Source organism: Epinephelus fuscoguttatus, linkage group LG14 (assembly GCF_011397635.1).
Source record: "Epinephelus fuscoguttatus linkage group LG14, E.fuscoguttatus.final_Chr_v1".
Classification (NCBI taxonomy): Eukaryota; Metazoa; Chordata; class Actinopteri; order Perciformes; family Serranidae; genus Epinephelus; species Epinephelus fuscoguttatus.
Genome location: NC_064765.1, coordinates 11,865,205 through 11,890,801, shown reverse-complemented (window position 1 = coordinate 11,890,801; position 25,597 = coordinate 11,865,205). Strand labels below are relative to the sequence as shown.

The window sequence follows — 25,597 nt, the reverse complement described above, 5'->3', positions numbered from 1 at the left end:
TAATTGCATATTTAACATGTACTGGATTCACTTAGTAATGAAAGCCGTAAAAACAATGCACCACAATGGTAATAGCTCCATCAGATTGAAAAATGGTACATCCCTGAGGTTTGATTTAAAACAGGGCCTTCTCATATTTATTCATTCTTTGTACTCAACTTCTTACCAGTCATACTAAAAATAGCACATTGAAATAAGTATTCATTGCAAACAAAGGTTACTTATTTGGGGATTACAATCATGAGAAATTAAGAAGCAAGATTCTCCAAAAACTTGGGCCTTATTGATTAATCAAGAAAAAAGCATAACCAGTGGTAACAAAGAGACTCGTCCTAAAAAGACTGTGTCACTAAAGCGGGATTATGTGGACTCACATATGCAGCAGTTTCTCCGTTTGTCAATATGTAACAGAATTTACAGAATTTTCTCTAACAGAAAAACAAAACTCATTATGTGAAAAAGTCTGTTATAAATACTCATGACTCTGGTGGATTCAACTTTCTTAATTTTACCACTCTTGAAAAATTGTTTGAAAAGATATCTAGAGAGAGATATAGACTAACTGACTGCAGAAGCTGCTCTAAATCCAATATGCGTTGATAACAATCAGGTTCCTGTTGTTGTTTGCAGGCCAACAGAAAGTCAACAGACAACTGCTACATTCAGCCCCAACAAAACGTAGCTAAGCGTTTATTTAAACAGATAACAGGGGTGGGGTGAACACCCGCAGGCACACTTCCTTTTAACACGGTGGGGTTTGATTCAGTTCAGTTCAAAGGGGCTTTACTGGTATTGGAAACATACATTGACATTGCAATATTAATGCTGTAGCTGATTGGGTACACCTCTGACACACCCACCAAACAACAGAAAATGCACCCAATTTCAAGGAAACGTTGTTTGACCTTGAAATTGTAGCAAAGATTGAACTTGACCCACAGTCTTATTTTGCCCAAACTGAGAAGTTTCCCTGTTACCAACTCCTGTTTTAGCTTAAATCCTGTTAGATAGTTTGACCACAGGCTGCATAAATAAGTTGTACCAATCTTCTTAAGCTGGGGGTCTGTTATCATCTCATATCTGACGTTATCTGCTGACTTCTTGTTAGCCTACAAACAACATCAGCAACCTGTCAGTTATCAACACATATTTGATTTAGGGCTGGTTTTGTTGTCAGCTGGCCGTTTTCTCGTGGTGCTCGCATATTTTAACACTGTGACTGTAGCAGGTATAAAAGCGGATGCTCATTGCCAGGTGTGGTCATTCATTCAGGTACGTCTTCGCTCAGATATCAAGGCTAACACTACTTTACAAGGATGCAGGTGAAGAGAGTCGTTCTCAACTCAAGACCAGGTAGGAAACCTTTCATAATATATAATATATTAATTTTCTTGTGTCGTGTTTTACAGCATTATTCTCTCCATGTGGCAAACGTTACTCAAACACTTATTTGTACATTAAGGTAAAGCTGGGGTGCCAGTTCCTGAAAATTTCTGTGTGGAGGAGGTGACTTTGGCAACTGACCTGAAGGATGGAGAGGTCCTTGTCCGGACACTTTACCTCTCAGTCGACCCTTACATGGTAGGAAACAAGTTATTATATTTGTGCATGCATATTAAAGTTCAGGACTGTCTGGTGTATTTAAATGATACAAACAAAAGGTTTTCAGGGAAGAAACAAGGACTCAAGCTTCTTCTTGTTACTGTCAGCTATTCATCTCCCCATTTTCAATTCTCAGCGGTGCAGAATGAATGAAGAGACTGGTTTTGAGGAAATGACTCCATGGCAGCTGTCTGAGTGTGCGGATGGTGGAGGTGTCGGTGTGGTTCAGTCCAGCCGCTGCAGCACTTACAGTGAGGGAGATGTGGTGGTTGCATTCAACTGTCCTTGGCAGACCCATGCTGTTTTAAAAGAAAGTGACTTACAGAAGGTAAGATATATTTCTGTGTGTCATCATAGTTCATTTAATGATTTTAAAATGCACTAAAAGTTCTCTGGCATCAGTTAATACTAAATGTGATGTTATTTTCTGTCTGTTGCAGGTTGAAGCAGAGTTGGTTGACGGACACTTGTCCTACTATTTGGGTGCAGTTGGTATGACAGGGCTCGCTGCACTGTTGGGCATCAGGGAGAAGGGTCATGTGAGCGAAGGGGCCAATCAGACCATGGTGGTGAGCGGCGCAGCTGGGGCCTGTGGATCCATGGCTGGACAGGTAAATACAGCACAGTCCAGATTCAGGTCCCCTTGGGCTTCAGTGTCATATATACAGCTGTCACTGTCTGAGATCGTGGTGAAAAACACGGACACACCTGTAAAGTTTTCTTGATTGAGTTAGAATATTTGTGATTTTTAGTGGATTTAAATGTAAGAAAGATTTAGGTAAGATGATTGATGGGAATTATATTTCAGAAACCACACTCAGAGTAGCAGATGTAATCCAGCCGACCACAGATGCTAACATAAACAGAGATCAGATTGCATCCTGATTGTATCATGTCACCTCTGTGTTTCCAGATTGGCCGGCTGGAAGGTTGTGTGAGAGTGGTTGGGATTTGTGGCTCTGATGAGAAGTGCAAAGCTTTAGTGGACGACCTGGGCTTCTCTGCAGCCATCAACTACCGCACAGAGGACGTCTCTGCAAAGCTGAAGGAGTGCTGCCCTGATGGGATAGATGTTTACTTTGACAATGTGGGAGGTGACATCAGTGATGCTGTCATCACACAGGTACTGCCTGAGTTGTGTCTTCATCAGTGAGTGTTTTGTGTCTTGTCTCACACACTGACCTCTGACCTTCTTCTTACCTCCAGATGAACAAGGACAGCCATGTGATCCTGTGTGGGCAGATCTCACAGTACAACAAGGACGTGACGTATCCTCCGCCCCTGAGCGAGAAGACACAGGAAACCCTGCAGAAGAAGAACATCACCCGCGAGGAATTCATGGCACTTAGCTACATGGACAAAATAGACCCTTCCCTGTATGAGCTCAGCCAGGGAGTTAGATCAGGCCACGTCAAGGTAAGGAGGAAATAATGACGACGTGTGGTCGACTGTGTGTGTGTGTGTGTCCTTGTTTGTTTGCAGAATGAACGCCTCTCCTCCGTCTGTCTGTTCACATAGTTGATTTTGCTTTCACTCTGCAGGTGCTGGAAACTGTAGTGAACGGCATTGAAAAGATGGGAGGTATGTGGGTGTTAATTCCTCCATTTTGTTCGTTATTGTGTGACTTTTCTATTAACTTGGCAGAAGTTGAATGATTCTTTTCATTTTCTTGCAGATGCATTTTGCTCTATGATGAAAGGCGGCAACGTTGGCAAGCAAGTTGTAAAGATATCAGAGTGAGGAGAATCACTGGAGCTGCTCTCACCAGACAGAGGCCTCGGGGAATTAACCTACAGCTGCCTGCCTGTGTACGAGCTCCGTCACTGTTATGTACACTAACTTATTGAACTCTGGGGAAAATATTGCATCAGTTAGCTGATGCCTGTTGATGAACCATGAGTGGAAAGTCACACGATGTTCTGTGAAACTGTGTTCTTTAGAAGAATAAAATGAAATGTAAAATGTGTTTGAAAGTCCAATAAGTCTTGAATTTTAATTCTTTTGGAGATTTCTGAAAATTGGTGCAGCAGTTTAATAAACATAGAATATTACAGTTCTGCCTCATGATATTAACTGACTTATAAACTGTAACAGAGCGTCATGGTTTTAAAGTCTTTCAGTGTAGAAAAGAGGAATTTGATGGACCCTCTATTTCACTATTAAATGATAATGATTAATATTACCAATAAAATATCAAACACTTGGTAGTGCAACAATGGTTGAACCAGGTGAGAGAACTCAAACATGACTCTGGAGACAGTTTAGGTAAAGTAACAGCCTTTACTGGTCAAAAGGTAGGTTTGGTACACAGAAGCGCAATCAATAAGGGCAAACAAGTCCAATGGGGATGAAGCAGAGGTTGAGTCAATCAACAGGCTGACTTCAAAACACCAAGAAAAGGACACTGGGAAACAAAAGGCTGTAAGACTAGACACACAAGGAGCTGAGACAAACTGGCACTGAGAGAAAACAAGACACACTAAATACTGTGGTGAGGGGAAGGATAACGAGACACAGGTGAGGCTAATCAGGGCGGGACAGACAATCAGACACAGGTGAGGAGGGAAAACACGCAGGGGCAGGAAGTGAAGTGTGAGTTTCAAAGTAAATCAGAAAACAACATCAATTAATTAAATAAAAAACATAACCTACGAAACTTCTACTTCAGGTAGCCCATTAGAATAATACCATCAGTTGTCTTTCCAGTCCACTAGATACATACTGCTGCAGTAAAAATGACTGAGTGATGAACAGACGGAAACTTTATCTTATTAGACACAACAGATGCTGACATAGTTTTCCTTTGGGGGACATAATTTTGAAGTCCAAAAAAAAATGTTAATCAATCGCAGTATATATTGTAATATATACTACCGCAATACACAGCACATCACAACACCTTGAAAACCTCAATAATATTGTATAATGGCTGAGATAATCATCTCATTATGTACAAAAAACAAAAGAAAAAGCAGAATTTTTTAAATAAAAAAATTTCTTAGAATTCTGGGATAATGATCTTGTTGATTCTGAAAATCAAAAGCAGATTTTTTTTTTCCATTAAAACTTTTTTTCAGAATACTGAGATAATCTTGTCATTTTTAATTTTATTTAATTTTATTCAATTCAATTTAATCTAATTTGATTTAAGGGCGGCACGGTGGTGTGGTGGTTAGCACTCTCGCCTCACAGCAAGAGGGTTGCCGGTTCGATCCCGGGCGTGGGAGCACTTCTGTGCGGAGTTTGCATGTTCTCCCCGTGTCAGTGTGGGTTCTCTCCGGGCACTCCGGCTTCCTCCCACAGTCCAAAGACATGGTTAATTGGTAACTCTAAATTGTCCGTAGGTGTGAATGTGAGCGTGAATGGTTGTTTGTCTCTATGTGTCAGCCCTGCGATAGTCTGGCGACCTGTCCAGGGTGTACCCTGCCTCTCGCCCGATGTCAGCTGGGATAGGCTCCAGCCCCCCCGCGACCCTCAAGAGGATGAAGCGGTTAGAAGATGAATGAATGAATGAATTTGATTTAATTAATTTTTAACTTAATTTAATTTAGTCTAATTTAATTTAAATTTATTTTATTATTATTTATTTTTGCATAAAATCTTTTAGAGTTCTGAGATAATAATCTCGTTAATTCAGAAAAACAGTAGCGTCATTTTTTGTCATGAAAACTTCACAGAATTTTTATATCACAAGTTTTCCCATAATTTTTTAGAGATAATTTTTTTAATTCATAAAAACAGGGCCATTTTTTTCTGCTCTTGTGCTCCATATTCTTGTTCACTCCCTTCTGTAACCTCCTGTGACAATGATGTGAACACAAACTCAAACATACATGACTTACTGTAATGAACATTTTATTCCACAGCACTATAAACCATTAATAAAATAAAATTATGGTTGGCTCTAATTTCAGTTGTCACAAGAAAAATATGTGGCTGGTGTAAAATCATCATCTTTTCATTCATATACTCGCAGGGGGGGATGCAGAGACAGTGAGCATTAAAAACCTATTAAAACTATCTCATCAAAGTATGGTTTTGGTGCTTTTTCTGCAAATATAATAATAATAATTTAAAAAAAGAAACAGCTCCATGCATAATTTGGAGGATGGTTTAAAAACATACTGGGATCTCTGTTAGAACATTGCTGCTATTAAAAGACTTGATAAATGTGCTCTTCACCCTATTTTTATTTTATTTAGATCAGTTTGTTCTTGTGGAATCCAGGTACCTGCTGTTACTGAGTGGAAAGGACTGAATTAGACACAGTATACGATGGAAGGTTCTTGAAATCATAACTTAGTAATTGAAAATGATGAGAAATTTCTTAAAAATAATGACTCAGCATTTCCAGATGATGACTTAGTACCTCAGAATCAAGAAAATGACTTACAGTATAAAAAAAAGGCTTAGTAGACTATCTTTTCTTGTTATGAAGTCAATATTTCGAGAAAGCTTCTCATTATTTTGAGATATCAAGTCGGTTTTTTTATGTTGATGGATGAGCTGGATTAATAAAATAGGTTTCTGATTTGCTGTAGCTGCCCAGTGGATCAACAGACATGACAGTAAACCCCAGAACACTGGGAAGATACTGTTGAACTTTCAAACTTAAATTTAAAACTGGACAACCAGTTCACTTAAAGGATGGAAAAGATATATATATGTATTTTTTTTGTTTTGTTTTGTTTTGTTTTTTTTTACAATTAATCCTGTAATTGGAAAAAATCCATATTCACAAAAAGAGATGGGCACAATTCAAACCTGATTTTGGACTTTTCTATCAAGAACCACAACAACATAGCACCACAATAAGAGACATTTTTAAGACTGAATTTCATATGAACCATTTCATATGAACCATGTATGATGGCAATAACGATGTACCTTTGTTTTGTTTTTTTAATAAATGAAAAAATACCTGAAGTAACTGAGAGTAACTGAATAAATACCTCACATTAGCATTTAGGGCTTTTTTTTTTTTTAAAAGAGTCAGATTATTATCTAACGTTGAAGTATGTTGTCTCCAGCTGTTTCATTAGTGATGTTGTGTGTTCAGCGCAGAGCGAGAGGGTTCCCTGTCACCAACTTCCGTCTTCGCTTGAATCCCGTTAGACAGTTGGAACGATCTTCTTTAGCTCTGAGTCAGTTAGCGTCACATATTTGATTCTGTAACTATTTTATACACATATTTGATAAAACAGTTCGCAAGAGACAGTGCCGTGTAGCACTCACGGTCGACATATCTTTAAATTATTTTTTAACATTTAGCAGGGACCTGTTGCATTTAGCGCATGCGCAATATAACATCTGTCAAGTTAATGTGTTATTGTTAGCTAATAATCTGACACTTTCTAAAAACGGATGCGAGGTATTGATATATATTTATTTATTAGGCTGTTTGTATATTATTACAATTTTTTTTATTTTACTTTTTTCTTAATTTAAGAAAGAAAGGTACATTAACATATTGTACACACAAAACTGTCCATACAAGAGGTACTTATATATACATACAGGGAGAAAACTACATTAATGAATAAAAAATTGATTTATTTAAATAAATAAAAAACAAAAAAGCAGTTTGGAGTACACCCATCTCTTTTAGTGAATATGGAATTTGCCCAATAAAATAATTAATAGTACAAAAAATAGTAAGATTCTTTCCCCACCTCATCACTTACAAAACACATAGAAATGTCTTTATCAATCATTGCTAATTGTTTGCCCAAGTTTAGAATGAGGTATTTATATGACAGTGCGAAATTAGGGATTGTTCTTTTCTTATCAGAGGAGGGGAGGGGGTGGCTGGGATGTGACTTTTTTTGTTTATTTGTTTGTTTGTTTTTAAATTGAAATTAAAAGGCAGAAGTGCCCCAAAAAATATCTTTTAAAAAATAAAAATTTTGACCTGCTCTGGAGCTCCAAATATTTTTCCGTGAGCCTCAATGAGTGACTGGCAGAAAATGCATGACCCTCCCTCCACCATAAATGAATTATTAGATTTTTTTTAAACCTATCCTTTACCGTTTGAAAGTTGAAAGTTAAAGGTTTTATGCAAGGAATTTACTTTTGGCCAAATTTGAATTGAGACACAGAATAAAGTGATTTTGATGAGATGGATCAGATATATATATATTTTTTGATAGAGGCGTTCGTCATACACGATGTCCAGGGACCGATGGAAATTTGAAAATCCAACTATAATTTCTGTTTTCACAGTTTCTAACTATAATAAATGCTGTAATTTTGTCGCTTTTTTTTTTTTAAGGAAAATGCACACCTTTTTTAAAAAAATGCAGTAAAATGAATACAAAATGCAACTATTTAAATTTCTATGTTCTTCCCATAAAGCCAAAATTATAAAAACAAAAACATAAACAGTCCCTACCCAGTGCTTAAAAAGTTACTTGACATTCCTCTCCTAATAAGTAACCAACAGTCCCTTGTCTCTCCAGTGTTCCGGTGTAGCGGAGGATTAATATCTTGTCTGATAGTTGGTCTTTTCAGAGGTGCCGTTGAGCCGTTAAGGCAGCTACAACAAATCAGAAACGGTACGCGCCCTCCAAAGCTGCTTTATTAGTCCAGCTCATCAACACTGCAGCATTTAAACTACATTTATCAGTTAATTTAATACATTTGTATCGATGCTGTTAATGCAGTCCGCCCGTCTCTCCTCAGACTAACCGCGGGTAGGTCCCACAGACAGGCTGCTAGCTTAAAGTGCTGTCAAACTGGGAAGTGACGCTGTGTGGAGGAATCTGAAAAAATAAAAAGTTTGCGGTGTTTCCATAGTGAGTCGCTGCCGTTACATTAGCTCACCGTCAACTGTAGCTGCAGCAGGACATCGACAGGACAGGGACATGAAGGCGTGCGTGACATGGAGGGACAGAGTTTAATGTAAGTACTGAGAGGCTTTATGCATGTAGCGCTATGCTAGGTGTTTATGGTGGTTTACATTGATGTGTGGGCGGAGGACAGTTAGCTCCTGCTAGCTTCACCTGACCTGATGGACCTGATTCACCCCCATCCATCTCTCTCTCACACACACACACACACACACACACACACACACACACACACACACACACACACAGGGAGAAAGTTCCAGAGGACAGACATTATTTATATTTCATCACCTGAACTAAAGTTTGTGTTATGGGTCCCTGTTTTTTGCTGAGTCATCAACACCATCAGCACAGTTTACAGTGATATGCTAAGACTGATTATATCAGTTCTAAAAACCATTATCAGTGTAGGTCAAGGGTTATTTTACTGCTAGTCAATAGGAACTCAAACTTTTTGTGGGGGCATATTCAAAAACTGACAAAAACAATTGGGGAGATAAATCTGTGGCTGCAGCTATTGGCTCATCATCAGTTAATTTGCCAATTCATTTATTAATCAAAAGTTTGGATTAGAGCTGAAATGGAGAAAATCAAATATCACGATTTTTTGTTTTAACCAAAAACCTCGATATCTGACGATTTTGTTTACTAAAGGTGCTTTTTCAACATATTTAAACTGAATTTTTTTGATAAATCACCATATTGTGGACACAACGACAACCTGGGTGAAAACAGCTAGCTAAGTTTAAAAAAATTGCTAGGGCTGTTAAATAATAAATGTTTTCATTGCGATTAATCGCTGACTCCAGTTCAGTTCAGTTTATTTTCATTCACACGTTAAAAAATGAGGGAACAGAATTCGTTACCCAGGTCCAACAGCGTACAGAAATAACGTTTGAAATAGACTTATAATAAATATTTAAATAACCTAAAAATCTATAATAAATACAACACATGTTAAAAAAACAAGAAGCATGTTAAAGTGTGTAATAATGCATCAACTGCACACAGTTGCAGCAATATAAATAGTTAATAGCGATTAATCACAATTTAATCGCATATTAAAAATTCCATTATGTTGCATTTTAAAATAGTTTTAAGTCCATATTAACAAGGTTAAGAAATTCTTACCAATGTCCCCAACTGGTGGGTTGCAGCCCAAAACTGGGTCACGGGTCCATTCTGAATGGACCGCAGTTGGCGCTCAAATGTGTCAAGTTTGTAAAAAACACACTTTATTTTGAAGTACAGTGAATTTCCAGCACAGAGCTTTTATTATTTCTAAAGTGCAGTTTCCTGCTGTAGAGTGAGTGACTAATGGACAACTACTTAACAGAGACAGCAAACTAGCTCAATGACATGGCCAAACATATGCATGATGCTGAATATATTACACTGTGTGGACCTTGAATTAATGACTGAGGAGTAATCTGGACCCCGTGGCTGGACCAGTTGGGAACCACTGATCTAATGAATGCAAGGAAATTCACTTTGCACATTGCAGAAGTTCCAGTTTTCTCTGATTCATACAGGTCCCTCAATACGTCACACACTGTTTCCTGTGATGTAAGACGTATGACTGGTCACAACATGACAACCTGAAGATGTCCCTTTGACCTGAGTTTTCTGCAATGTTGACTGGTCTGCAGTCATTGCCGCCCCTTTAGCAAGCGCTGTAGTTAACTTCTTCGATTTAGTTTCATCCACAGGTCTGTGGCGATTCAAACACTGCAAAATAATTCTTTCCTTGCTTTGTTGATGTGATCGGCGCTAAAATCAGTCTGAGTAGATGCTTAGCTCACAGGTGCTAGCTTAAACTCAAAGTGCTTTGGTGACATTTAATTTTGTTTGACATAAGGTGCGTATTACTTTTGACTTGTCAGCTGAGCCTTATGGGATATTTTTAAAGTAAAATGGGCCATTCAAAAGTGCAGTGGTGTTGTTATTTTCTATCACTGCAACAACAGGAAGTAGGAAGCCACTGTGACAGATTGACTACAAGAAAGGGTGCGTTGAAGGCACATAACAGCAGCATGCAAATTAATGCAATTTTTTTTAAAAAGTGTTATGTTCAGACCTTAATCACGTTGCGATTAATGCGTTAACGCTGACAGCCTTAAAAATGACACCACTTAACTGTAATGCAGCTTTTAAAACCAGGACAAGACAACACTTAGGATATTACAAAATCCAAACACTAAGGCTGTATCTAGACACATATGACAATATCCGTATAATACAGATATATTACCCAGCCCCAGTTTGGACTGTAAAATGTCAGAAAATAAAGAAAAATATACCTCACATTATCCTGCAAATTGCTTGTTTGTGTGACCAACAGTTGAAAAGAAACAAATAAATCTACTTTACAATAAAATAAAAAAGAGGAAAGCAGCAAATCTTTGCTTTTGGAGCTTCACCCATCTAATATTTAGCATCTGTGCTTGAAAAATATGAATTAGTTGATTACTATCCATTGTTAAATAGACGTGTCAGTTGACTAAACGATCAATCAGTTTTAGCACAGCTGGTATCAGCTTCAAAAATACCATGCAGCCAAGACAAAAGGTTGTTTACAAACTCACACACACACACACTCACACACTCACTCACACCACAATTCCCAGTGCAATGACAGTGTCATCGGCGTCAGACATGTCAGTCTGACTCGACCGCTCGTCAGCTGCATCTGTGAATGTTTTCAGGCTTTGCACGTTATTTTAAGGGTCAGAGAGAGGAGAGAGCCAGACTGCAGCCGTGTACAGTCTGACTGCCACATGCCTGGTCATGTCCAGTCAGTGTAGTGATACTGCAACAACTCCCGACGTCTTCCACTGTAGTAGCTCTGTTTTCACAGCAGATATTTTGCCTCGTCATTGTAGGAAAGGCACAAGCATCACTGATTACAGTAACAATGGTCTGGTTTCAGTCAGGTGTCCCGGTAAGCCGTGGCAGAGTGACAATACCCTGACACTGAAACAGCTAAATGGAACTCAGCCATTGCTCATTAAATAAATTAACAATATTCATTATTTTTCGTTTGATTGACGACTTAATTAATCAGCACATTGTGTCAGAGCACGCTTCATACACATGGTTGTTTGCCTCGTGGTGATCTGGGTCACTTATTTTATTTGTTTGACATTACATCACTGAGTAGTCTACAGATCGCCTTGCAACATTCGGAGCCTGGTTAATATTCACCAGGTATTATTTCATCCTGAGACTCATATAAACTCAAGCCGAGGCCCGCTGAGCACTAAGATAGCTTGTAACTAGCATAAGTGAGACTTTACGAATTTGTAATTTAACTATATTTTGTATTTTGATAATCTAAACAGCATTTTTCAAGCAAAAATGTGAGATGGTACCTGGTTTAATGTGAGGATTTGTTGGTTTTCTCAGTTTTGATTATTTTAAGTTGAATATTGTTGAATTATAAGGGTATTGGTTGAAAAATTAGACATTTTGATGGACATTTTTTCCTGTTTTCTGAGACTTTAGAGACCAAATGAAAAATTGAGAAAATGATAAGGCAAGAAATTAACTGATAATGAAAATAAATGTTTGTTGCAGCCGCAGTTTATTATTTGTGTTTTCTTGCCCCACTTGCCTAGCATTTTTCAAACATATCAGATTCAAACTCTATTCATTCATTCATTCAATCATAACCGCTTATCCTGTTAGGGGTCACGGGGGGCTGGAGCCTATCCCAGCTGCCATTGTGTGAGAGGCGGGGTACACCCTGGACAGGTCACCAGACTATCACAGGGCTGACACATAGAGACAGACAACCATTCACACTCACATTCACACCTACGGACAATTTAGAGTCACCAATTAACCTGCATGTCTTTGGACTGTGGGAGGAAGCTGGAGTACCCAGCAGTTGCCAGTAGCAGCAATAGCAGCACAGTGGTACAGTGGTTGGCATTGTTCCTCACAGCAAGAGGGCCTGGTTTGGACCCGGGTGGGGGAGCCCTTCTGTGTGGAGTTTGCATGTTCTCCTCGTGTCAGCGTAGGTTTTCTCGGGGTACTCCAGCTTCCTCCCACAGTCCAAAGACATGCAGGTAAATTGGTGACTCTAAATTGTCTGTAGGTGTGAATGTGAGTGTGAATGGTTGTCTGTCTCTATGTGTCAGCCCTGTGATAGTCTGGTGACCTGTCCAGGGTGTACCCTGCCTCTAGCCCAGTGTCAGCTGGGATAGGCTCCAGCCCCCCAGCGACCCCCATTACATGCATTAGAGCCCGTCGTATCTATTGCAACATATTGCGTATCGTCGCAATATGTTACATTACTTGGAAAGTTATCCACTAAAGATTACGTCACAATTTTATTTTACAAAACATAATTCCACGACTTTTACAAAACTTTACATTACACATCACATTAATTTGAAATTCAGTGACTCCTATAGGTTTTCCATGACCGTGGGAACCCTAATACTTTCATATATTTTGGCTGCTAAGACTAAATAAGTAAACATTTCAGGATCTGCTAATGTGTGAAGAACATGTAGATATATTTCCTCTCTATATTTATTTGGAAAAACAGAAAAAAATCTCCAGCAGCTTTGGTATAAACAAACATGTGTTTTCATAGTTTGTCTCCCACACACTCTGGGGCCTTTCTGCAGCTTGCTGTGTCATGTGCACAAACCACACACACACATTTCCATTGAAATTTCATTAGCAGAAATAAGTGTTTGAGTTGGAAAGAAAAAGTGAATGTGTAACCGAGTGTCCTTTCCCCCCTCCATCCCCGCGGTCCTCCCATGTGCGTTGGAATTTCCCGCATGGACTGAGAAGGATCTTGCTCCGTAAATTACAGCGCCTTGCATGTCAGAGGAAAGCCTTATATGGGCATGGAAGTGGGTGTGGCCAGCGAGCTGGTGGTGGCGGTGGACGGTGGAGGGGGGGGATCACAAGACAAGCAGAGACACGGAGAGAGTCGATGTACAGCAAAAAAGGCCGCATTGCCACTGTGAGTTTTATTTGTGCAATCCTCGTGCAATAATGTGCAACAGACAGCGGCGGGAGTGCGCCCGCGTTTCTGCACAGTAGAGCTGCGCTTCCGACTCTGTTTACGCATCGACCCCCGTTTCCTCTTGACTTTAGGAGGAGGAGGAGGAGGAGGAAGGGGGGTTAGGGGAAAAAGTACCAGTGAGTGAGGTCAGCAGCATAGCATGAGTCAACCTTGGGGATGTATGCAGTCATCATCGCAGGTCTGTATTGTGCGGGCCCTGCTGCTGCCGCCGCCGCTGCTGGACGCACAGAGCTGCCAGTGTGCGATCCTGCGGGGCTGAGCTGCGTCTAGTAGCAGCTTTCATGACAAACACAGTAAGTATCGGGGACAGACAGGGCTGGAGCCGCGGTGTCGATGACTGTGGCGTTGTTGTTGTGGTCGCCTGTGCGTGTTGTTGTCGCCACAGCTCGCCTGACAAAGTTTTGTTTACGTCGACGGAGCGTCCGCGCGGGGCTCATGGAGGATGTTTTTCCATCATGTCTCAATCAAAGCGGATTGACTGCGCGGACATGTGACGTATCAACGTGGTTGACAAGTTCGATCCGCCGTGTTTGTTTGGCCGCCACACTTTTATCATGCAGGCTGCATTGTTGGCTCGGGTGGTTGCAGCGAGACACGGCATTAGTGACTGGATAATCCGTGTTCTGCAACAAAGGGTTTCTCGTAAATAGCGCTGAGCTGGCTGGCCACAGAAAGTGATGTGGAGAGGGAGGGGGGGGGGCATGAGGAAGAGTCATCTCGTGGAAGGACTCAGCATGTTTTTCCTCTTATATTCTGCTTTATTTGTCGTCTCTTGCACGCTTGCAGGCCCGGCCAGGCATGCTGCGAGCTGTGCCACACGATCTGATTTAAATTAGGCAACAGCGATGGATTAGGGCGGCTAACGGTGCTTGACATGTATTTTAAGCCAATTTAACGTGTTACTTTGTTTATTGGGCTCACGGGCTTGTGTAAGGTTGCACTTGGCCATGCGTCACGATGATCCCTCACCTCGGATGGTTTAACGCACAGCACGGTGGCTCAGTTTTTGCGCATCCTGCAAAAGGACATTTTTATTTATTTATGTGCAACCTTTTTTTCCACACAGGATGTTTCATAGAATTTGACAACATTGCAAAGCGCATGTGGCATTTGTTGGTGCACACACACACTAGCATTCAGCTTCCTCTGTCAGTGGTGCCCCAGAGCCAGTGCAAGATCTGAACAGCTGCAGCCGGCTATTTTAAGAAGCATGCGTTTTACTAGGCCACCAGAGTAAAGGGTGACAATTATCAGTCACTTCCTAGGTTGTCAGAGATGCATGGTGGGAAGATTCTGGTATTAATCTGTAATCAGCACTTGCAATTTGCAGATTGAAGATATTTTTTCCTGTTTATGTGTTGCACAAGAGTGACACCATTTTTTATCTCACCCAGATGGAGCAAGGATTGAATTTTTTTTAACAGAAACAGTCGGGATCTGTGTGCATCTCAAAACTTGGCAGGCTGCACCGTGTCAAAAATCTGCTCCAAAACCTTGCCATCAGATAATATTTTATTTGATTATCACCACGGGTTACCATGGCAATTGTCAAGATCCCCCCTACAAGCTATCGAAGCCTGCGAGGCCGTTTTGACTTTATCCCCTCACCCGGAGATGGTTTCGTTGTGACTCATGCATGCTCACTTTCAGTTGCCCTTCCTTTTTGAGTGTGCAGCCACGGTTCAAAGGGCACGGGTTCCCTTTTTTTTTCACCTCTGATGAGTCAGTCGGTTGTAAAAAGAGGTTTCTATCACATTCAACACGCCGGCTGTTCTGTAGTTTGGCGGGAAAGGGTGCCTCTGTTTCAGGTCACTTGAGCCAAGAGGGGTTTTTATGTCAAGTTGTGGGCTTAATTTTTTTTTTTGCATGTCCTCCTGCGGTGATGTCGTGGCTCGTTATTAAACATGGCGCAGTAATATCTTGTAATGACATTTCCAGGAACTATTGATTTAGAGAACCTTCCAATAATATATGCAGGTCTGGTATACGTGTCCGCCTGCATGCAGGACCTTATCCCTGTGTCATGTGAGCTTAGCGAATAATGACACAGTTTAGACCCATTCCTCCCCTCCTCTATTCTCACACCCGATACCTTTCAGTGGAGGGCTATTGTTGAAAAAGCAAACAGCAGGTTTTTACATCGCTGAGGCGGGGATGATAATGAGACCCCCCTGTGGGGACCCCTTTAGTCTGATGGCTCAATGCTTGACCTCTCTGTCATTTTCTCTATACAGGGTGTTGCCCATGAATGAAAAAACCACACAGACTTCTTCAGATCTGCTCACCCCAGGCTGGCGACCTCTGAGGGGGTCACGAAGGACTTCAGAGGAGAAGAGGAGATCATCTTGCTTGACCTTTCTGCAGCTCAGGCTGAAGTCAGTGTAGTTTTGCAGCTTTATTTCACTGATTATTGGATTCCAGTGGAGCATCGATAGCTTGTCTGGTTGAGAATACCCACCTGGCTCGGCTTATTCATGCCCGTCATGAGTGTACCAGCCCAGCAAAAAGCCAGCGCCAAAAGAACAGGCAAACGCATCACTTTTTTCAACGAACAAAGCATAGCAATGAAAGAGGGTTCTCAGCACCCTGAGGGGTCCTACTACGTCCCCGGTGGCAACGCCTCAGACCCCGGACAGAGCGAGGCTGCAAGTACCGTGACCTCCAATCCGGAGGCCCCTCACATGTACCTCAACTCTGTCATCTTCAGCCCAGATAAAGGTGACCAGAGCAGAGGTCACTATCAGCAGACTGTGCCTATGAAATGGGCTCACCAGGAGCCCAGTCAGCAGCAGCCATCTCTGTCCCAGCAGCAGAGAGCTGCCACGTGGAATACCATGGCTAACTGGGGACAAAACTTTGCTAATTACATTGGTGGAGTAACAGACTCAAGGACTCAGAATGCATTTGTGAAGATGCATGAGGCTGCAGGCTTACAGCCACATCAGCAGCCCCCTAACAGAGGTGCAGACAAGCAGCCAATGGGGCCTGCTGTGGAAGCGTACAGGGATGCTGTTAAGGCTCGGGGGCTGGATTGGGACCAGCAGCAGCAGTCCCAGTCCTTCCAGGAGACCTTGAAACCTGGGGCGTTGAACACCCAGCAGCACAGCACTTCCCACCCAGGAGGGAGCTCCGTCTTGCAGCCGTTCCAGTTGGCCTTTGGTCAGCCAAAGCAGCACCTGCCAGCGTACTACCAGGCCTTTCAAGGCAACAGAACAACCCTACCCAACCCGCCCAACTACTCGACACAAGCGAAACCCCCACACCAGTTGCAGCAGCTGCAGAAACAAGAGCAAATACAACGGCAGCAGCAACAGCAACATCACATAATCCAGCAGCAAATTCAGCAGCAGCACCATCAACAAATGCAGCAGCAACAAATCATTCAGCATCAACAGCACGTACAGCAACAGCTTCAGCAGCAGCAACAAATACAGCACGAGCAGCAGCAACAAAAGATACAGCAGCAGCAGCTCCAAATTCAGCAGCAAATGCAACATCAGCAGTTGCAACAACAAAACCCTCATGTGCTTGACTATTACCCCGGTGCACAAAATGCACACCCTCACCCACATCCACAGCCTGTGGTGGTACACTCCCAGGAGTCCTCTGCTCCAGCTCCCCCAAAGATCCAGGAACCAATTATCCAAGACATCACCCCAGAACCCCAGCAGCCTTCAGATCCGCTGCCACCCACTCTCCAGGCCGAGCCCCTGTCCCAGTCACAACCCCAGTCGCAATCCCAGACACAGCTCCGCAGATCACGACGGCTCTCGAAGGAAGGCGGGGCGCCGTCCGACAACCCGTTTCTCACCGTGTCTTCGGAGCAGGCTGCCCCGGGGCCGCAGGGCTCCCAGAACGGGGCCCGTGACATCCAGGCAGCCCCGACAGGCGTCATCCAGAGTACGCGGAGGAAACGCAGGGTGTCCCAGGAGGTCAACCTGGAGACTCTTGCTCAGAAGGCCTCGGAAATGGAGTCTCTGCCATCACATGTTGTAAAGGTAAGTGACCAGTTTGAATCTCAGACTGGTAAAATGTTCGATCATTCTTTCTTTGTACTATTTTGTATCCTCTTCTGCCTTCCTCGTTCTTTTGTTCACTCATGTGTTCCTCAGCTGTTTCCTCTCCAGCTAAATAACCTTTAGCAGAGAAGGACTGAGTGTTCCTCTGTATCAGTTTATATCTAAACTCGTTGCTGCAAGCTGAAAGCCTTAAATTGTGAATATCTCAGTGAGAGCTAAAAATCTATTTCTCCAGTGTTATCTCAGGGTATAATTGCAGTGGGACTGCAGCTCCCTGAACAAGAGCAGGAACTGGAACAAACGGCCTAAAGTAACTGCCAGGAAAACTGTGCCAAAACTTGTGTTGTTTGTGATTAACGTGTTGCTGGAAGAGATGCTGAGTGTAATCAACGCCCAGCGAAGTTTACACCACAGAACTGGGCTGCTCAGCTCTGCCTTGTGCGGAGAATCTGTAGCTAAAACAAAGACGTCGCATTGTGAATAGTGTCATAAGGTAAATATATACTTCACAAATATGTGCTTTTCAGCTCTGAGTGGTCGAATCAATGAACAGATCTGATGAAATACCTTGGCTGTACCATGTGAAGTCATACACTTATCTGTGTTTTTGCGCTGAAAGTCTCGATTGTGCAACAAGTTCTTGTTGCCAAACAGCACTGAGTCAGTATGTCTGTAGTTCAGCATGGCTGTGCCCTGGATTCGCCTCACGGCTCACTGATCATACAGACAGTGTGTTTGGTTACATGCCTGCACACCTCCCCCCATCCCATCAAAGGAGAGAAACTCCAGCCTGGCCTGGAGTGCCCTCCCCCCATCCATACAGGGAGGGGTGCAGGGTTGCCCTGCCTGCAATGCTCAGCAGAATATCTCTCCACCGCTCTGGTGTAGGGGCTGGAGTTTTCCACCAGCAACAACGAGCACAGATTCAGCGCAGCCACACTGCTGCATGCCTCCCTGCCCACGAGGATGCAGTGTGCAGTGACAGCATGCATCTGTCTTCGATGATGTGGTGGTTTAGAGGGCTTTGAAGTTGCTCCAGAAGTTGCTCTAAAGCACACAGGCTGCTCATGCCCACTCATTATGGTTTCTCAAAGAATAAAATGAGGAGAATGCTTCGAGGACGGTTCCTTTGACCTGTATCTATGGTCTGTCACTGAAGTGCTGCACCTAACAGTAGTACATCAAGGTGCTTGTTTCGTAAAGCTTTCACTGAAACATCCATTTAAATGCTTATTTGTATAGTGATTGTTTTACTTTGGAGTACACCTCATGCTTGTTTAATGCTGCATTGATCTGTGTGTTAACGCTCCATTTGAGTATTGATATAATTTTCTCTTAGATTTGTGTTTTTGTGTGAGGTGAGGAACAAGGTTTCAGGGCTCCCCATTTACTGTATCGATTATAATTTGGCAGCGTGCCCGGGTGAATTAACAGCCACCCAACCACCTGAGTAAAACTGGTTTAAGATTTAGCGATTTGTGGTGTGCTAAAATGAAGCTACAATTACTTTCTTAAAGGGACAGTTCACCCGAAAGTTTAAAATACATATTTTTCCTCTTACTTGTAGTTCCATTTGTCAATCTAAATTGTTTAGGAGTGAGTTGCCGAGTGTTGAGATGGCAGTGTCTCTTTCCAGAAGTCACGACCCACTTACTACGACCACAACTACTACCAAGTTTAAGTATTGTAACACCTTGTCTTCCGTCTTCGTCAGGAGCCCCACAGGCCATGGAGTCCCACTGATTCAGAGGGTCTAAATGCTAAGCGGCATCGAGACGACAGCCTCCTTCCACTCGTCATCCCCGTGTCTGTCCCCGTGCGAAGGCAGGAGCCCTCCTCTCCCGACAGAGATGATGCCGCCCTGGCTTCCACCTGGCCCCCCAGGCCCTCAAACCCCCAGGACCTCGGCAGGGCCGACCACAAGCCCTCGGTCATCGTCACCCGGAGACGCTCACTCAGGAACTCTTTGTCAGAGAGCTCAGAGCAAGTGAGTACTTTTTTTTTTTTTTTTTTTAAATTTCTTGCTGCTTTTGTTTTCTTGTTCTTGCAGGAAGTGTACTTTGATGCCATTTTTTGATTTGTAAATCTTTATATTTTTGCATTCATCATTTGTTTAACTGTCAGAATTGATTTGGGGAGGTAGTAGGGTGGTGCTTCACTGTCTTCCTCAATCTGTCAAAACTCCCTTCCCCCCACCGTGCTCCATGTGTCCCCCGACCCCATTTCAGTCCTCCACACTTTCCTCCCTTTCCCTGTTTCATTTGGGGGTGGATTTAGATTCAGTAAACTGTTTGCCCTGTCCCAGATCAGGCAGATTATCAGGGTTTAACACTGCCATACTGTACATTATGTACCATACAGCTGAGGGTCGGGGTGCCGTGTTCTCTGTTATTCTCAGGATAAATGCAGATGAAGCCAACTGTATGAACATGCATATCTATAAGGGGTGTCAACAGTTAACCATTAATCAGTTAACCACTGAGGATATTTTTGACTGGTTATGCATGTTGGTTGGTTAATTTTGCTACTCTTCAGTTCACTGAACTGCACAACAGTGGGGTAATCGATTTGTTGACCAAAGTATGTCAGGCTCTTTAGCTTGTTAGTGTTGGACCTTTTTCCAGTTGACCTGTTACGTCACAGACCAAACAAATGAGCGTTGTCCAGCTGTACCACCACTTTCTTGAACAGGTCGCGCCATTCCATGTTTTCCTCCTATCCGTGTATTTTAAAATAGTCAACTCTTTCAGCTGACACAGCATGAACTGTGTTTCCCCGTCTTTTCAAAAATACACGGCTCTGGATGTAGCTCTATTAACACTGTTAACAGTGTCAGCATGGCTTATGGTGCTAACATAGTTAACAGTGCTAAAGGGGTTTTGCTGCTTAACATGAAGCTGCTTACTCTAGTGGTGCACAGTGCAGAGAGGGTCCAGGCTAACCATAGCTAACCAGTGGAGACTTGAGGGTGGGCAGTGAGCTCTAGGTTTCCACGTTAATGCAGCAGCTGGCTGTCAGTCAGCAAAGCCAACAGAAAATAGAATAAAAGGCAGAACATTTGCATCACAAACATTAAAATTTCACCACCTTTAAATGGATGGTGCTCTGAAATGCAGCGCTGAAGCTCATTGAGTCAATGGAGCACCAGACTAAAAGCAAAATTAACCAGTTAGTTACCAGTTAATGGGTGTCTGCTATTGAAAGCAAAATTAACCAGACAGACATCCCTAATGTCTGATTTTGAGTATTTTATTGTGTGTGTGTCTTTCATAAAATTAAAAATGATGAATCATTGAGCTGCACACTGTAATAAATCCACCTCTTACAATTATTCTTCCTCACCAGAATGGAGGAACCGAAGGAGAGAAGGACGATGACGGCAAAAAGTCTAAACGACGTCCCCGGCCCGAGCCTCTTTTCATCCCGCCACCTAAACCTGGCTTATTCATTGCCCCTCCTGTCTACTCCAGCATCACGCCCTACCAGAGCCACCTACGCTCCCCTGTTCGCCTCGCCGAAAACCCCCTCACCATTCCCCCCTACACGCCTCCGCCAATCCTCAGCCCCGTCCGCGAGGGCTCCGGCCTGTACTTCTCCACTTTCCTGTCCTCGGCTGCGGCCAGTGGCCAGGGCCTGCCGCCTCCTGCGACACCCAAGTCTGCAACACGCAGCCTGTTGCGCTCCAGTAAGTAAAAAGACTCCCTGAATTATCCACAGGACGCCTAAGCTGCTCTGAACCCTCGGATAATTTCCTATAAACAATCTGATATCAGACTATATGTATGATTTTTACCCACTCTTGAACTGTGTATTAAATTATAACTCTTATAATGAAAGCAAGAACTTTTTTGATAACGTCACTGATTGGCTTTTGTCGCTGCTCTTTTAGACAGCTGCGACATCACACCTCCTGTTCTGTCTGCTATGAGCGAGGCCACTCCAGTCAGCATAGAGCCGTGAGTATTTCCCAAATCATCTTCTCTTCTTCCACTGTGGAAAGGTTTTGGGGTTTGGGGCGGGGTTGTGTATGTAGAGCAGGCATTGCCATAGCTGGAGTAGCAGCTCTGCAATCAATTATTCAAACCATAATAACATCGGGCTGAATCATGATTTGTCCTGAAAGAGAGCACACACTTCTTGAAATACTAAACCCCATCCTTTAAGGCAGATCTCCTCTCGGCCACTGTTACCACTGGAATCTTTTGCCCTGTCATCCAACGCTAGCATTATCACCAGCAATCGCCCTCTGATCTAACTTAGCAGGCTAATGTCTCTCTCTCTCAATTAAAGTGCATCCTGTCATAACAGCTCTGTAATAACTGTCAAATGAAAGCCTTTTGAGAACTAATGGCTCTGTGCTCTTCAAAGCACACGCACTGAGAATATAGTTTTGGTCATATATATATAAGTTTCAATAGTTTAAGAGTGTATATATTATGTGCAGCTTTAGTTGACATAAATGCTTCAGATTGAAGTCCTAGCTGATATAGGGACACCCGTGGTTACCATGGTAACAGCAAGTGGAGTTTAATACGACAGCAAATATTCAGTGAGCAGTTACTTTGTCAGAAATACAACAGAAGAGCGACTGTTTCTGTTTACAGCCGCACAGACTCCCATTGTGTCAATAAAGAAGTCAGCCAGTAATAACTGCAGCTCCAGTCTGATACCTCACTGAGGCGAAAATGAAGAATCATCCACTGTTTAAAAATGCCCAAAATGCTTGTTGTCTTTGTTTTGTAGATGCTTTTTTGATAATCCCAGGTTTCCTGTGGCTGCTTCATAATAATTAAATAACAAATTTAATGTGAAGCAGTGAATTAATCCATCTTATTATACTGTATAAAAAAAGTTAATAGTGAACTTGATAGCAGTGAGATAGAGTTAAATAAAATAAAAACGACTACACAGAAAGGTAATTACTGAAAATAAATTGATAAAATAGCTTTTGCATAAAATACTGACCAAAAATGTTGGGTTGGGGAAAAATCAATACAGCATGGTATTGCAATATTTTTGTGTGGCAATATCGTATCGTCACAAAGTGCCAAGTGTAGATTTTTTTAATTATAAAAAATTATTAATATTACAAATTCAAATTTAATTTAGTTAAGTAGCCTACTTTCAGGTGTGTTTTTGGATCTCAATTTTTAGAGAACCAAATAGTGTTGCCTGTCTGATGCCTGTTTGCTTCGTTTTTTTTTTTGTTTTTTTTTGGATTTGCACTTGTTTGAAGTTCCATCGTCATTGCTGTTTTCGCTGTTTTTTCAAATCGAGTCAGTTTGGCCTTAGTAACCGTTTACCCGCAATGCTAGCACAGACTGGTAAAAAAGGTATATCGCTTCACACAGAACTGAGTTGAAGTCTTAATGCCAATACACCCCTTGCCCCTACCACTAAACCCTACTCCATTTTGCACATTCACACTTATGGGTATGGCATCTTGATTCTTGTTGGGATAGAGGGGTAGGGTGAAGTGTACAGGCGACATGGCCCTTTTCAGAGGCACACTCCAAACCAAGTTTTAGGAGAAATCATCAGTAAGATGGCTGTAAGAGCAACAAAAGAAACCCACAAATGTATTTTCCTTGTTAAAAACGATTAAAAAATTAAAAAAATACAATAACCATTGCATGATGTTAGTTTAATGTCCTTTCTGTGTTTATGGTAACTTTCTTAACCTAACAAAAAAAATTGCTAAAATGCTGATGTCTCGATAGCTAACTAGCTAGCTTGCTTACGTTATATTGTTATTTCTGGTTTGTGCATGACAGTCCCGCATTTCCATGTGGCATCCCTCCATTTTGAGATGGCTTTTGATACCTGAAATTTACCACCAAGTCCAGCAGTGAAGTTGCTGCACTTGTTAGCACTCCTCCAATATCAGGGCAGACTGGCAGGGTAGGAACACAGGTTGCTAACGTTAGCTCTCAGTGCACCGCTAGCGGCCTGGTAATAAAGCAGTGTTCTTTTTATTTGATGGATTGATAGCTTGAAACTGAATGAATTGCAAGTGTCCATGCTTCTCTATCTCTATCAGATGAAGGGCAAATGTCAGTGTGATAATACCATTATTGGCATAGTCACGTCTGCTTACGTAAATGCCATCAATGACCACTGATGACATAAGGAAAGATTTTAACCACTACCCTTTGCAACTGTGATCTGAGGGGCAAATGGGCACTTGAAAATAAGGGGTAGGAGGCAAAATAAGAAATGGGATTGAGTCTGTTGCGTTAGCTCCCCGAAAACAGGTTTGCCACAGACACTGGGTTTGTTATACTGCAAATGCAAGGGTTTTGTCAGTGGACCATAGGTTCAGTCACCATTGTGTTACCTCATTCAGCGATACATAGTCACCTAACATTTATTAAAATCAGAATCTTCTAGATTATCACTTAAAGGATTAGAATTTAAACTTAACACAGGTCATCATGTAAACAACTGGAACCAAAGAAGACCTTCAGTAGAACATGGGCCACAGCCAAGTTGCTCCATAAATGTAAACACTGCTTCTGTTAGCTTGGATGTTTATGAAAATTAGCACAACAGAGAAAGAGGAGCTTGACAGCGAGACTCCATTTAGTGTAACCCTTCAGCTATTAGTCAAGGATTCTTTTTGGAGTTGCATCAACAGCGAGGTGAAGTTTATGGGGGCGCATTGTGCAAGCCGTTCCCCCTCCGACTGGTGCCAGCTACTCAGCAGTTAGTCAGGGACGAGCTCAGGAAGCTTTCCATAAATCATGCCTTCAGCTGGGCTGGTGTACTCCCAAACACATGAGAGCCTTTGCAGTTCAACTTGTAGCAGCCCACCTTCCCTGGGGGAGGCTGCCAGAATACACACACACACACACACACACACACACATATACACACTCAGCTGGAAATACTGCAGGCCTACTGGAAATGCAGGGGAGGGAGGGTGCATGCTGGAACAGGATTGTCTATGTTGTAGCACAGCATGATTTTTACAACTATAGCACTGAGGTATCTGGTTTCAGTTGTAAGCTTATAGAGATGCATCTGTTGGATTATGAGCCTTTCTTCCTACTTGAACTCAACCTTCACCCCACATCAGAATGAGGATCCGTTTACTTGAGGTTCAGGGAATTCAAGAAGTGCACTCTGTTTAAAATACAAATTTCAGAAGGAATCTGCATTTTATTCATTATGCTGAGAGGACAAAAGGGAGCTGTGTAACAAGCTGGAAATCAAAACAGTGCAAGAATGGTGGTGCTCAGAGCCTGAATGCCTCACCAGTCGTCCTGCTACTATTTAAAGATCACGGCAGGAAGAAGAGCCAAGAAATCAAAATGTGATCTCAGAAATAAAACAAGAGCTTCACTCTTAAGAGGAACCTGATATTGTTACATGATGACTGAAATATTTAAGAGTGAATAAATACCTCTTAACTGCAGAGGCACTTGATGAATTTTGCATGGATCAAATTCAGAGCCTCGCTGCTCACACTGATGTTCCATTCCCAGACGGATAAATATTGGGTCGCGATACCAGGCGGAGGTGCCAGAGCTGAGGCAGCGGTCAGCTGTCGAGCTGGATCATCATCGAGCGGAGCTGGTCTGGGTTCCACTTAATGAACTGGAGGAAAAGCCTGACTTTCAGCAGAAAGGTAAGAAAAGTACCAGTGTTTCACAGTCGTTACATCACCTGAAACTCCAAGTATGAATACTTGTGCAGGATTGTTTGGCCTGCATTAAAGGGGCAAACCAGCAGATGCCAGTTATTTTACTGTGAGGCTGACCAGTTCTTAGAATTTATTTATTTATTTCACAAGGAAACAACTGACTTTCCTTCTTTTTCTTAAAACTTTGAGACCCTAAACTAAGATGCCAGCTTACTTTTTCACACAGAACCAAACAACAGCGGCATCATGCTGCCCCTGTGTGTGATTTTAGACAGCATGCCGGCGTGACGTGTTACACAACAGCATCGGCCTTTATCTAGTGTGACATATAACATACACGTCAGCAGTGCTTTATAAACAATAACAATGACATAACATGGCAATAATAATCATTTAGCGCCCTTGTTATATGGCAGCTTATCTCATCCTTGGAGGA

At 42.3% G+C, this 25,597-nt stretch overlaps 2 protein-coding genes across 4 annotated transcripts in view; both read left to right on the top strand.

Moving 5' to 3' along the window:
• The first annotated feature begins 1,262 nt into the window (after nucleotides 1-1,262).
• Nucleotides 1,263-3,392, top strand: ptgr2 (prostaglandin reductase 2). The gene is made up of 8 exons (XM_049597205.1): nucleotides 1,263-1,353; nucleotides 1,463-1,581; nucleotides 1,739-1,930; nucleotides 2,043-2,213; nucleotides 2,516-2,725; nucleotides 2,809-3,018; nucleotides 3,144-3,183; nucleotides 3,278-3,392. Exons 1-8 carry the CDS (start codon nucleotides 1,317-1,319, stop codon nucleotides 3,340-3,342), a joined length of 1,044 nt encoding a protein of 347 aa, XP_049453162.1. The 5' UTR covers nucleotides 1,263-1,316; the 3' UTR covers nucleotides 3,343-3,392.
• A 4,753-nt stretch (nucleotides 3,393-8,145) lies between these two features.
• The window catches only part of mideasb (mitotic deacetylase associated SANT domain protein b), a 36,200-nt gene continuing 18,748 nt past the window's right edge, over nucleotides 8,146-25,597 (top strand). The window contains exons 1-6 of one of the 3 annotated variants that reach the window (XM_049597185.1): nucleotides 8,146-8,502; nucleotides 15,732-17,495; nucleotides 19,231-19,503; nucleotides 20,862-21,201; nucleotides 21,406-21,472; nucleotides 25,004-25,146. In XM_049597185.1, coding sequence (XP_049453142.1) covers nucleotides 15,972-17,495; nucleotides 19,231-19,503; nucleotides 20,862-21,201; nucleotides 21,406-21,472; nucleotides 25,004-25,146 — 2,347 coding nt within the window. In that variant the 5' untranslated portion in view covers nucleotides 8,146-8,502; nucleotides 15,732-15,971. Of the gene's footprint in view, nucleotides 8,503-13,336; nucleotides 13,435-13,463; nucleotides 13,791-15,731; nucleotides 17,496-19,230; nucleotides 19,504-20,861; nucleotides 21,202-21,405; nucleotides 21,473-25,003; nucleotides 25,147-25,597 lie in introns of those variants that run through there. The other 2 variants (XM_049597186.1, XM_049597184.1) reach the window with 2 other exon arrangements.

Coding starts and splice junctions, on each gene's coding strand:
- ptgr2 (XM_049597205.1), top strand. CDS start 1,317: ATGCAGGTGAAGAGAGTCGTTCTCAACTCAAGACCAG. Junction 2,214..2,515: donor GTGGATCCATGGCTGGACAG/GTAAATACAGCA, acceptor CTGTGTTTCCAG/ATTGGCCGGCTGGAAGGTTG. Junction 3,184..3,277: donor CGGCATTGAAAAGATGGGAG/GTATGTGGGTGT, acceptor ATTTTCTTGCAG/ATGCATTTTGCTCTATGATG.